The sequence below is a fragment of the Microcaecilia unicolor genome, chromosome 1 (genome assembly GCF_901765095.1).
Source record: "Microcaecilia unicolor chromosome 1, aMicUni1.1, whole genome shotgun sequence".
Classification (NCBI taxonomy): domain Eukaryota; kingdom Metazoa; phylum Chordata; class Amphibia; order Gymnophiona; family Siphonopidae; genus Microcaecilia; species Microcaecilia unicolor.
The window spans coordinates 404517453-404531058 of NC_044031.1; the positions used below are offsets into that span (position 1 = coordinate 404517453).

The 13606-nt window shown below is 43.6% G+C and overlaps 1 protein-coding gene across 2 annotated transcripts in view; it reads left to right on the forward strand.

Moving 5' to 3' along the window:
* Positions 1-13606, forward strand: part of CAP2 (cyclase associated actin cytoskeleton regulatory protein 2) — a 198046-nt gene that overhangs the window by 77605 nt on the left and 106835 nt on the right. For both annotated transcript variants that reach the window (XM_030211332.1, XM_030211341.1), the window contains exon 4: positions 9141-9218. In XM_030211332.1, the coding sequence (XP_030067192.1) occupies positions 9141-9218 (78 nt within the window). The remainder of the gene's footprint in view (positions 1-9140; positions 9219-13606) is intronic.

The window sequence follows — 13606 nt, forward strand, 5'->3', positions numbered from 1 at the left end:
TTGTAGTCTCACCTGGGTTGTAGAGCAGTAGTGTAGCCAGACAGCAAGTTTTGGGTGGATCTAGAGGAAAAATGGGTGAGCATCTCTGTCCTGCAAACCTCTCCAACCCCCCCCCCCCCCCCCCCCCCCCCCCCCCCCCCGGCTCCCCACAACTTAATATTTTAATGTTTATATTTAATAGTATTTGATAGAGCACTTCATCTGGTGCACAGGTCAGAGCAGTGTACAATCCATAAAAAAGAATAACGAAAAGGAACACCATTCAATAACAGGAAATAATTAATCTCATGCATACTTAGCACATCTAAAAATTAAAATGAGATAAAACCTAAAAGTATAGCCTGCGCTGGCAAGGATCCCTAAACCCCACCAGTTGAAGACCTCCTTTGAAGGTATCCAGAACTTTCTACTGCCCAGCTTGTTAGTCACTGGCAATATTCCTGCTAAAAACTGAGCATAAACAGAGTGCCAGATGCCAAGCTTGGCAGTAGGGAGTTCTGGGTGCCTTCACAGGAGGTCTTCAACTGGCAGAACTTGGGGATCCCCATGAGCCACCACAAGGGTGCCCTGCTGATGGGTAGGCCTGAGCCCAAAGTGGGTGGGCCCCTGCACATCCTTAGCTATGCCACTGTTTCAGAAGTAGGAGGGATATTTATTTAAAGATTGGGAAGTGGTAAGGAGGCTTTATATGATCATCAAGGCTGCTGACAAGGTACGAGGTTTGATCATTGGGAAGGGGAAATTGGAAGCTGTAAGGCCTGCCTTTTGTCTGATGCTGTTAGAGCTTAATGGATAAATTTTCCCCTGCTCATTCCCCTACTATCAACCCTAAGAATGCCATCTGGCCCACCCATTTCTTGGGTTTCAAATATTAACTGGCAAGCAAAACCAGGCAGTTAAATTTATCCACTGAGCCCAAGTCAGTTTTTTTTTTTTAATTATATATTTATTAAATTTCAAATTTTTTTTACACGTAAAACATGTAAATAGTAATACATTGTATACCTTGATCAATAGTCCAAACAATTATATTATTAATAGCTTGCAAGTACACAGATTCACCAAGTAAGAACAGGTTATATAATTAATTAGACCACAACTCTAACTTCCAAGGGAGGCGTGATTTAGATTATAGGAGATCACAAACAAGAAAAAGAAAATAATCGTTTATAGCCTGGCCTTTCCTTACCCTTACTACTATTGATAATCAGATAACATCAATTATTCTGCAGGTGTAATGGTTAATTTTTTCATCGCTAAGAACGCTTTAAGATGTTCCGGTTCAAAAAATGTATATTTTACTCCCATATATTTAACCAGACATTTACATGGGTAAGCAAATAAATATGTTGCCCCCAAAGCTCGGGTCTCTTCTCTATATGAAAGGAATATCTTTCTCCTATCCTGAGTTGTCTTACAAACATCCGGGTATATCCACAATCTTTGACCACAAAAAGTTTTTAAAGCATTTTTGAAATATAACTTCAACACAGCATTCAAATCCTGTTCAAAAACAAATGATATCAAAAGAGATCTGCGCTGTTCAATTTCAGATAAAGATGAGTCTAACATTACTGAAATGTCCAATTGTGCTTGGGGATCCAAAGAAATATTCCCCACTTCAGTTGTCTTGCCCTTATCTCCTGATTCAGCTTACAGAGGAATTGGAAGGTAATATATTCTATTTAAAGGAGGAATAGCTGAATCTGGATATAACAAGATTTCTTTTAAATATTTCTTGAACATTTCAATAGGACTCAGTTCTTTAATCCAGGGGAAATTCAATATTCTGAGATTCAGCCTTCTATTAAAGTTCTCAAACTGTTGAAGTGCTTCAGTTTGTAAGACCGATTCCTGTTTGGTTTTTTCAAGGGAATTAGTCAAAGAGTCAATTTTACTTACTAACAGAGAAGTCTCTCGAGCAGATTTTATTACCGTCTGGCTCAAGCCCTGCAATATCTTCCATATCATCTGCAGATTTATCTCCGCCGGAGGGTTCCCCTCCAAAGAAGTTTCCTCAGCGTTTGGGGGGCAGTTAGCGCCATCCGAGGTTTGGTCCAGCACGCCTGCCGTAGTGGCTTCATCCTCCTCCCTCCGCCCCGAAATCGCTGGCGGCGGAGGTCGATTATCTGGCAGCGAAAGTGATATTTCCAGTGCCGAGGGAGATATGGCTTCTCCAATAGCTCCCAATTCAGCTTCGCTCGCCCTATTTCCTTGGATAGGCGTCGTGAATCGGTCCAGTGTTTGTTGGGACGGGGAGGAAGTTCGGGCCGCTGGCGTCAGGCCCTTAACTGCCTTAACTAGCCCCTTCCTTTTGGTGTGAGGCATTTCAGTTAAGAGGTAAAGCGCACAAAAGATTAGGCTCCCAGCAAAACTACCGTGAGCGATCCATGAACGCTCAGGCCGCCATCTTGACACGCCCCCTCCCTACCCCAATTCAGTTTTTAAAGGAGCTAGTCTAGCTTCCTAACTCCCAAAGTTAATCAGCTAGAATCTATGTAATTTTTTGACCCCGTATTTCTGTGATCCTTTTCCTGGATGGGTGGTTCCTAATGTGGAACCTAGAATAATGTAGCTATAATTTGGGTTGTTATTCCCAATGTGCATCACTTTGCATTTGTCCATGTTAGATTTCATCTCCCATTTGGTTGCCCAGTCTTTCAGTCTTGCAAGGTCTCCTGCAGTTTTCCACAGTCCACACACAATTAACAACTTTGAATTAATTTTGTGTCATCTGCAAATTTGAACACTTTACTTAGCTTCCCTATTGCCAGATCATTTTTAAATATGTTAAAAAGCATTGGTTGCAGAGCAAATCCGTATGATACTCTACAGTTCACCTGCCTTCATTGAGAGGATTATCCATTTAACCCTATTCTCTATTTTCTATATTTTTAACTGGTTCCCAGTCCACAAGACATTGCTTCTGATCCCATGGCTTTTCAGTTTATTCAGGAGCTTCTCATAAGGGACTTTGTCAAATGCATACTGAAACTACAGATACACTATGAGGCTCATTTTCAAAGCACATAGACTTACAAAGTTGCATAGGTTACTATCAGGGGCATTTTCGAAAAAGAAAGGCGCCCATCTTTCGACACAAATCGGGAGATGGGCGTCCTTCTCTCAGGGTCACCCAAATCGGCATAATCGAAAGCTGATTTTGGGCGTCCTCAACTGCTTTCCGTCGTGGGGACGACCAAAATTCCTGGGGGCGTTTCGGCAGTGTACCGAAGGCGGGACGGGGGTGTGCTTAAGAGATGGGTGTCCTCGGCCGATAGTGGTAAAAAAAAGAAGGGTGTCCCTGAGGAGTATTTGGCTGACTTTACTTGGTCCATTTGTTTTCACGACCAACCCTGAAAAAGGTGCGCGAACTGACCAGATGACCACCGGAGGGAATCGGGGATGACCTCCCCTGACTCCCCCAGTGGTGACTAACCCCCTCCCACCCTGAAAAAAAACAACTTTGCCTTTCAAGCAGTTGGAAAACCTGGCAAAACTCAGAAGATAAGTGTTGGCTTAGGTCTTTTTGCTTTGTCACACTGCTTCCAATTGCTTGAAAGGCAAATACCTGAAGACAAGTGAATACTTAGGTTTATTCACCTTCAACCATATTGCTTCCAATAGCACTTAAAATTAAAAATATACAAAAAAAAAAGTAAAAATAGTGATGAGAAATTTGTAAAGAGAATTAAATGTATCTGATATAATGGAATGATTATGTCATAACCATACTCTGTAAGCCACATTGAGCCTGCAAATAGGTGGGAAATTGTGGGATACAAATGCAATAAAATAAATATTAGGAAAACATGAGTTTTTTTTGCCTATGAAGAGTCAGTTCAGCGAGCCTGGGAAGTGAAAATTATTCAGACCGCTGACGTACAGAGGCATTTTCTCGCGTCTAGAAAGCTCGTCTCTTTGTAATCTCTCTTTTCTAGATGATGTGTTTATAAGTGAAGATTCGCAAGACACAAGCTTTATCTCATCTAGAAAGCATTAGACAAGTAAGTTACACAGTACTTGAAGTATTACCACCTCGGATTTGGATGAAGATTATATTTTAGAGTGGTGAAGTTCTACGATTTTGAAAGGAGTTTCTGTGCACTGTCCTCTGCCAGTAGCATTGCTTTTGCTCCCGTTTTCCAGCCCATCCCTTTTCACACTTTAAGGCATAAAGGTATCACTGCACAATGCCAAAACAGCTGCTGACTGTGGAGGTGGTGCAGCATAAAGCTGTTCTCTGTAGAAGTTGGATCATCTATAGAGGAGAATGTCTGTCATAGAATAGTCAAGTCTGCTCATTACAAGGACTTGAATTAAAGTTTTCAAGGCTTTATTAACAAGGGTTTCAAGATCTAATATCATGTCCCCTACCTCAATGCAAGCGGCATCCTTGGCCTGTGTGGGGTCCCGTCGACACGCACACTTGACTGGCACTGCCCTGAGCCATGTGTGTAGTTCTTCTTTGGCTGCAGGCTACTTGATTGCTTTGCTTCCATGCACCTGAGTCTGCTCTCTCTCTCTCTCTCTCTCTCTCTCTCTCTCTCTCTCTCTGCCTTGCTTCCTTTGTTTCTCTCCTATTGGTCTTCCGGTTCCTCCTTCCCCTACTCTTGTCCTATGGCTGCTTTCCTTCTCTCTGCTGGTCCCTGCTGATGTCAGACGCCAGCACTTTATCAGCTAAGCTCTTCCTGGACTCTATGCTTCGGCTTCTACTTTGATAGGTGTTACTTGCTCTGTAGTTTGCTTCTTATCTACTTGTCCCTTGTTGCTGACTTTGCCTGTACCTGGATTACTCTCTTGCCTGCTACCTGCCTACTGACTTTGCCTGTACCTGGATTACTCTCTTGCCTGCTGCCTGCCTATTGACTTTACCTGTACCTGGATTACTCTCTTGCCTACTGCCTGCCTACTGACTTTACCTGTGCCTGGATTACTTTCTTGCCTGTTGTTTGCCTATTGACATTGCCTGTACCTGGATTACTTCCCTGTCTGCTGCCTGCCTGTTGACATTGCCTGTTCCTAGATTACTCCCCTGCCTGCTGCCTGCCTGTTGACTTTGCCTGTACCTGGATCACTGTCTTGCCTGCTGCCTGCCTGACCGATACATTCACCACCCCGCTTCCAGCTCTGTCTTGTAAGTTCTGCAGGCCGCCCGCACCTAGGGACTCAACCTCTGGGGAACGGCGGTCAGCGCAGGTGAAACCCGGGGTTGTTCAGCCGCCAAGCAGAACCTGGTCCGAGTACCAGGCTCAGCAGCGCTCTACTTGGTACAAGAACTCACAAGTCTGACACCTAATCATTCTGAGGGAGCAAAATGACTTCCGCATCAGGAAGGAGACAAGGTGCAAAAGAAAGGAAGCTATGTATTGGAGGGACACCTCCAATACGTAGTTGAAAGGAGGAGAATATTCATACGTTGGTGAGCCAAATAGTTTCAGATTTAAGTGTTCTTAAGATAAGTTTGTTGGTGTTAATCCAATTACCTGTCATATCTAGAAACTGGTTAAAATGGACCTGGAACCGAGAATCCCAGGTCATTACTGCCCAGTTACTGTGTGAGTCTTTACCGCTAGGTCAATGGCTGGCAGTAAGGTCTCAAACCCAAAATGGGCAGGTGGCAATTTTCATTTTGCCGCACGTCCATTTTTGGCAAAATTTTAAAAGGTCTTTTTTACAGGCGCGCTAAAAAAATGGATTGGTGCACTCCCCAAAACCATGCCTACGCTATCGCAAGCCATTTTTCAGAGATTGCAGGTAATGCAGAATACAGCATCAAGACTGATTTTCAAACTTAATAGGTACAGCAGTGTATCTGGTGGTTGGGAGGTGGGGATAGTTCTGGGCAGACTTATACGGTCGGTGCCAGAGCCGGTGGTGGGAGGCGGGGCTGGTGGTTGGGAGGCGGGGATAGTGCTGGGCAGACTTATACGGTCTGTGCCCTGAAAAAGACAGGTACAAATCAAGGTAAGGTATACACAAAAAATGGCACATGTGAGTTTATCTTGTTGGGCAGACTGGGTGGACCGTGCAGGTCTTTTTCTGCCATCATCTACTATGTTACTATCCAGCTTATAATCGAAAGTGATCGCCGGCCATCTTCCGACACAAATCGGGAGATGGCCGGCGATTTCTTAAAAGCGGCATTTTTGACAGCATCGCCGCTTTCCCGTCGCGTCGCCGGTGAAAGTTCAAGGGGCGTGTCGGTAGATTAGTGAAGGCGGGGCATGGGCGTGGCTACCAGATGGCCGGCTTTCGCCGATAATGGAAAAAAAAAGCGACGTTAAGCAGTATTTCGCCGGGTTTACTTGGTCCTTTTATTTTCACGACCAAGCCTCAAAAAGGTGCCCCAACTGACCAGATGACCACTGGAGGGAATGGGGGATGACCTCCCCATACTCCCCCAGTGGTCACCAACCCCCTTCCATACTAAAAAAATAAAACTAAAAACCTTTTTTGCCAGCCTCAAATGCCGTACCCACCTCCATGACAGCAGAATGTGTTGTATCCTCCGACAGCCTTTCCCTGGTTGCTATGTGGCTCTCGGGTGAGTGTGACACCTTTTCTGTTAGGTGCCCTGCAGAGTCACATTAGCAATGCATTGTGGTGGGTGTAGGGTACTGGGCTCTATTCCCATGGTGCTTTTCCCCCTGCTAACTGGGTCAGAGTATGCCCTGTTTTGTTTACTGTTGTAGTCCATGTGGTAGTGGCCATTTTTGTAAGCCAATTTTAGTTCCCTTTCCTGTGTTACCCACGTTAGAGAACGTAGTTCTTACCTTGAATGGTGCTGAAAGAGGGCATTGTACACCATTGTGCCATCTCTGACCTACTGCTAATCTTAGTACCAGGGAACTCTTTGCCAGTGGGGCACAACCTCTGATCTGCAGTTAACTGTGAGTAAACGTGGTTATTTCAAGAAAGGACTTTTTCAGAGAGATTAGTCTTCAGGTGTGAACTGGTGTGCCAAAGTTATACAGCAGCAATAAGTCCTAGAGGCTGTATGCAGGTCCCTGGAGCAATTTTAGTGGGTGCAGTGCATTTGTGGGTAGTGGGTTTGGGGGGGCTCAGCTCCCAAAGTAAGGGAGCTATGCACGTGGGAGCTTTTCTGAAGTCCACCGCAGTGACCCCTAGGGTGGCTGGTTGGTGTCCTGGCATGTCAGGGGGGCCAGTGCACTAAAAATGCTGGCTCCTCCCATGGCCAAATGCTTTGAATTTGCCCGGGGTTTGAGATGGCCGACATAACTTTCCATTATCGCTGAAAAACAAACCCGGCCATCTCAAACCCGGCGAACTCCACGACATTTGGCTGGGCTAAACCATATTATCGACAAAAAGATGGCCGGTCATCTTTTTCGATAATATGGTTCCGGCCAGCTGAAGCGCCGCCGCCATCATAGATCGCCGGCGATCTATTTGGCCGGCGACGTTCGATTATGCCCCTCTATGTTACTATATCATTATGTCTTGTTAAACTTCATTGGCTTCCCATAGTGGAAAAAATCAGATTTAAAGCTGCTTGCACAGTATTTTCAAATTTTATATTGCTTCACATCTGATCTGTTGATCAATACAGTATCATTATGTATGACTCGATCTGATAGACTAAAAGATCAATTGTTCCTGTCATCTCTGTTCTGCAAGGCCATTAGATTCCAGATTTTTAGTTCCCGCTTTCTTGTATCAGTAACTTCTGTATGGAATGCCCTCCCTCTTGCTATAAGGACAGATAACAGCTATATTAGCTTTAGGAAAAAGTTAAAAACTTTTTATTCCCAAAAGCTGTTATATGATCAACAATTGCTGCTTCTGTATCCTCTAACTGCTTATAGGGCTGGGTTTTTTTTCTAATGTTTTTGCATCCTCTACTGTTTATTGAACTGTGGTTTCTTGTGTTTTTACGAATTGATGTAAACTAATTTGTTGTAAACCGCACTGAACCCTGAAGAGATTTTAGCAGTATATAAGATTTGATTTGATTTAAAGAGAAAAGGTGGCTTGGTATCTGCGAGTGAGGCACTAGAGTTAATAGCATGCATAATAATCTCAAGCTACTTAAGGAAGCTGGTTGCAGGTGACTGCTCCAGAAGACATCTGTGTTGGGAAAGAGTTAGGCGACTCATCATCTTTTTAATCAGGAAGTTTGCTAGTAAGTCAGAGTCAACCAACCCAGGTCAAGCTCTCAAAGAAGCAGAAGCACAAACTTTGGCTACCATGCTGATTAGTTGTTTTAGTGATTATTTTGGGACCGAATAATGCTTAAGACATACTGGTTTTGGCCTATCTCATTGCAACTTTAAATTTTAGCCTGGATCAGTCTGCAGTGGACAAAAGAACTAGTATGTTTGTTTTTTCTGACAAAAGCGCTTGGCCCGTCAAGAGCTATCCTTCATTCCCACGTAACTCACCATTGAATGCACTTTAGTAAATGGACCCCTAAAAAAAAACCTAAGAATCATGCCAGCTTTATCATGCTACAAGTGTACTTGTCTCCTATTTCTAAAGTTTAAGTTCTATATATACATCTGTGCAACCTTGGTGCAGAGCTTGCAGACCCACAGCAGGAACAGACACCTGGGGGGAATTGAAAATGATATCCCTTGTATTGGTGGCAGGCTCTGCATGTTCCCCGCCCTCTTTTGGTGAAGAATACTACCTGCAGAGAAGGAGAGCAGTTTTCAGCCCTTCCACTTAACTTGAGTAACCATACGTAAAATCATTTGAAAACTGGCCTCGTATAGAGCAGATGCATAATGGCCGTGCACTGTCCTCTGCCGTTTTCCAACCCATCCCTTTTCACACCTTAAGGCATAAAGGTATCCATGCACAGTGCCAAGACAGCTGCTGACTCTGAAGGAGCTACAGCGCAAAGTTATTCTCTAGTGGGTAGAATATAAATAGAATGCTGTATAGATAAAAGGGGGAGCAATACATGGGATGGTTCCCCCCCCCCCTCTTAAAATTCCTCTGCTATCAGTACTGTGTGTTTACTCTGAGATTTAAAGTTTTCAGTTTTAGCACACTTTCTGAATGTGTGTGACTGGCCCAGTACTGCGCACAGCTCAGCTGAGTGCCTTTTTGAAAATAAACAGAGCTCTACTATTTTAATGTAATTTTTCTTCTGTGTGTGTGGTTGTTTCCAGGCAGAACTGGTGCAGAGTGCTTTCCAGATGCAAAGAGCCTTTCTAATGTTAGCTTCTCGGTGCCAAGAACCTCAAGAGGTAAGATGAATAGAATATTTTAAGAGATTCTGGAATGCACACACAAAGGGGGAGATTCTATATATGGAGGCGTATTTTCAAAGCACTTAGACTTACAAAGCTCCATAGGTTACTGTGGAACTTTGTAAGTTGAAAATGAGCCCCATGGCACCTAAAATCGGCTCTGAAATTAGTGCCGACTAAGTGTATTCTATAATCGACGCCTAGCTTTAGACGCTGATTATAGAATACACTTGGTTCATATTTCAGCACCTAAACCTACGCACATCTATTTACACCAACAAAATCTTGGTGTAAATCCCTGCACGTATACTTAGGCGCACTGGGCCATATTCTAGAACTAGGGGCGTAAATTATGGAACACCCACAAAGTGCCCATTTCCCCGCCTATAACCACGCCCATTTTTGCCTGCATGCATTAGAAGTTCAGCGTACATTCTTACAGAATATGCTTAGCAACTTTTGCGCCTAAATTCTAATCTGTGCCAATCAGTGCTCATTATTGCTTACTAAGTGCTGTTATCAGTGCTCATTAGCTTGTTAAGTTGCATGCGTTGTTATAGAATTTGCACCGATTTTGGCGCAGATCTCTAAGCACACTCTATAGAATCTGGGGGGAAAGAACTTCTTAAAGCAAATCTTGTCTTCTGCAGCAAAGCAGAGTTTTGTGTTCTGTAAATATTCTTGTATAGTACTGTAGTACATTGATTGCATCAAGCAGTTACTAAATATCACTACAAATCCAGATACTAGAAGACACTGAATATTGTCTCCATGATACTCAGAGAAAGGAAAAGAAGTTGTAGTGGAAATTAAAAATAAGTGCAATTGGCAAGTACAGAAAGAAAAATATGCCTTTTTGGAAGACTTGTTGTTTTACTGCAGTGATTATGACCAAGAATAATGGATTTTTTTGAGAATTCTTTGAGAAAAAATGGTATTTGGGGAATTTTCTGGGTAATTACAGCAATAACTGTTGTTTTATATTACACTTCTTAAAACTTACTAGGGCAGTGGGAGACTTTCTTTTCCAAATTGAATTCATCACACAGACAAATTAAATGGATATGGACAAAGGCAAATTCTTCTCTATCCAAAGTTTAAGACCCACAGATTTTCTATTAAGGATTGTGTAATTCTGATGGCCTACTTTAGAAAAAAATTGCATTGAAGTAAGGTACTATCATAAATATTTTGATAAAATCATAATACAGGAACAGTTATGCATCAGCTCTATGGCATTTACATGTATAAAACTGATTTTACAGTTCTGCAGTTTATACAGGTCTGTGCTGCAGGATGCATAGATTTAAAGAGTGTGATTTGAGCAGTCTGAAAAATTATGCTTGTATCTCCCATTTTACAATAGTGATACCTGTGTGTGTGTATTTTTTTTAATTCCCTATTGACATTTACACCTGCTCCAAACTACTGTGCATTTGGAACTGGGGTGTCCTCTACTGATTGAGTGGGCCAATTGTGCTTACCTTAACACCATCTAACACTAACTTTAAAAAACAAAATTCCCTCACTTCTTTAATTGGCTCCTCTTATATGTGTAGTCTTGTGAAATCTGGCACTTACATATGTAGATACCAGTGCTTACAGATACAAAGCCCTAAGTGAGGGCTCTCTTTTTTTTTTTTTTTTTTTTGAACGTTTTTTGCAAAATCTGTGTTGTTTCTGTATGTGCCAGTGAATAGGTCCCAGGAAACAACAGGGCAGTTGATCTGCAAACTCCAACGTAATGCCCGACACAGGCTGTGTTTCGCCCATACTAGGGCTGTTTTGGGGGCTAATTAACTCCAACAGGTCTGTGAAGGGATCCACTGGAGCACTCAGAGACTCTCAGGCTCATTTTCAAAAGAGATGGATGTCCAAAAAGTGACATAAATTGACATTTGGACGTCCATCTCACAGAAACATCCAAATCGGTATAATCGAAACCCGATTTTGGACGTCTTTCTCTGAAGTCCATCAGAAAGACGTCCAAATCTCAAGGGGGCATGCCAGGGGCGTGTTCGAGGCGGGACTTGGGTGTTCCTAAGACTTGGATGTCTTTGAGCCATAATGGAACAAAGCAAAGATGTCCAGGACTAAAACTTCGACGTTTTCAGATAGACCTGTTTTTATTCCAAATAAGGTACTAAAAGGTGCCTGAAACGACCAAATGACCACTGGAGGGAATCAGGGATGACCTCCCCTTACTCCCCCAGTGGTCAATAACCCCCTCCCAACCCCCAAAATTGTGATTAAAAACATTACTTGCCAGCCTCTATGCCAGCGTCAGATGTCATACTCAGGTACATTACAGCAGCATGCAGGTCCCTGGAGTAGTTTAGTACTAGGTGCAGTGCATTTCAGACAGGTGGACCCAGACCCATACCCCCATTACCTGTTACACTTGTGGACGAAACTGCGAGCCCTCCAAAACCCACCAGAAAACACTGTACCCACATATAGGTGCCCCCTTCACCCGTTAGGGCTATGGTAGTGATGTACAGTTGGGGGTAGTGGGTTTTGGTGGGGGGGGGGGGGCTCAGCACACAAGGCAAGGGAGCAATGGTCAGATGTGTACCTGGGAGCTTTTTATGAAGTCCACTGCAGGGCCCCCAAGGGTGCCCGATTGCTATCCTGGGATGTCAGGGGGACCAGTCTACTACAAATGCTGGCTTCTCCCACGTCCCAATGGCTTGACTTTGGCCGTTTTAGACTTGGACCTTTTTGTTTAAGAAAATGGCCGAAAAGCAAAGATGTCCACATGGCAAAACATCCAAATCTCAGAATGACCATGGTATTTTCGAACACAAAAGATGGACATCCATCTTTTTCAAAAATGACCTTCTTCCTGCTTTGGAATTTGGACGTCTTCGTAAAACGTCCAGATTCACACTTAGACATTTCTTTCAAAAATGCCCCTCTCTGTGAACTAACTGCCGCTAAATCTATTATCAAGCCTGACTAAACTGACTATTCCTTGTGGTTGATGGATGGGTAGGGAAGTAAATCCAGCCAAGACTGACAGAATTAATCACTCCTAACAGCTCTTGACCTAGCCAAAATGGATATCCTGGAGGACATCATACCAAGAACAGCTGTCTTGTCATCATTCAGGCTTCAGAAACACCCATAAACCCAAAATCATAGTCTAATAAAAGATTATACATTAATGGTGTTTTGCCTTACAGATTTTGTGTTTAATACTGCAGCTCTCCCATGACACAAAAACATTTTTACTGCCAATATTCCTAATCACAGGTTCTCAATTGGGATAATCACACAATAGGTACTTCTCCTCATCCCAGGCTCAGTACCACTGCAATCAGTAACCCTGCCTCCTCCCTCATGGATATAACACTTTACCATCAACCACCTCGGGCATCTGATTTGCAAAACTCAGTTCTTGGAGCTTTTACAGGAGCATACCCCTTACAAATGTGCTTTGGCAACACCTCATCATTGACACTGGGCGCCCAAAAATAATATCCAGGTAGGAAGTAATATCAGGAGGCATGGCATAAGCTCCAGTCAGGCACAGCAGAACTAGGAGGTGAACCATCAACCTCAGAGAAACTACCAGTAGCAGATTAGGATGAGTTCCTCACTGTTCCAGTGCTCTTATACTGGAAGACTGTTGGATTAATATAAAGGGTAGCTCAAAACTCGACTATGCTAGAATTGGTGCTGTGGTGAGCCTACTCTAAGGTCTTCAAAAGCTTCTTGATACTCTACTCCACCACCAAATGCTTCACCTGTGACTTGTTTGTCCCTGTGAGGCAATGTAATGGCGTAGCAATCCTGGAAAAAGACAGCACAAACCTACAGTAATAACTTGCCTTCCCCAGAAACTAGTCTCTTACCTTGCTCCCAAAGGGCTGAAAAGGACATCCCCGTCTTCAAATTCGGTCCGGATGAACGCCCCCCCCCCCCCCCCCCCCCCCCCGGACATCAGGAGCCAGCCATGATTAAAGACAGCAGCTTTCCGGGCCTCAAAACTAATCAATGCTCCGGCTTCAATTGCAGGCTACCGGAGCTCCAGGCCCATGCCATGCATGTGCCAAAGTTCCAGCAGGCCATTTTCCTGCTCCTGACTCACGGTATATGTACCTTTGTGGCAGTTCGTGTCTGCTATGGCTGGCAGCCCCAAAGCCCCCAGGATCCATTCTGGACCTTAAACAGTTCCCAGTGCAGTGCCTGGGCCAGGCCCAGAACTGGCTGCTGCTGCTGCTGGGCAGTCAAACACCACGCCAAATACAGCATAACTTTTTTTTTATTGAGAAGATACTAGGAATTAAAATACTGTAATAAGAAATGACTCTAGATCAGGGGTTCTGAACAAAGTCCTCGGGACACATCAAGCCAGTCAGATTTTCAGAATACCTACAACT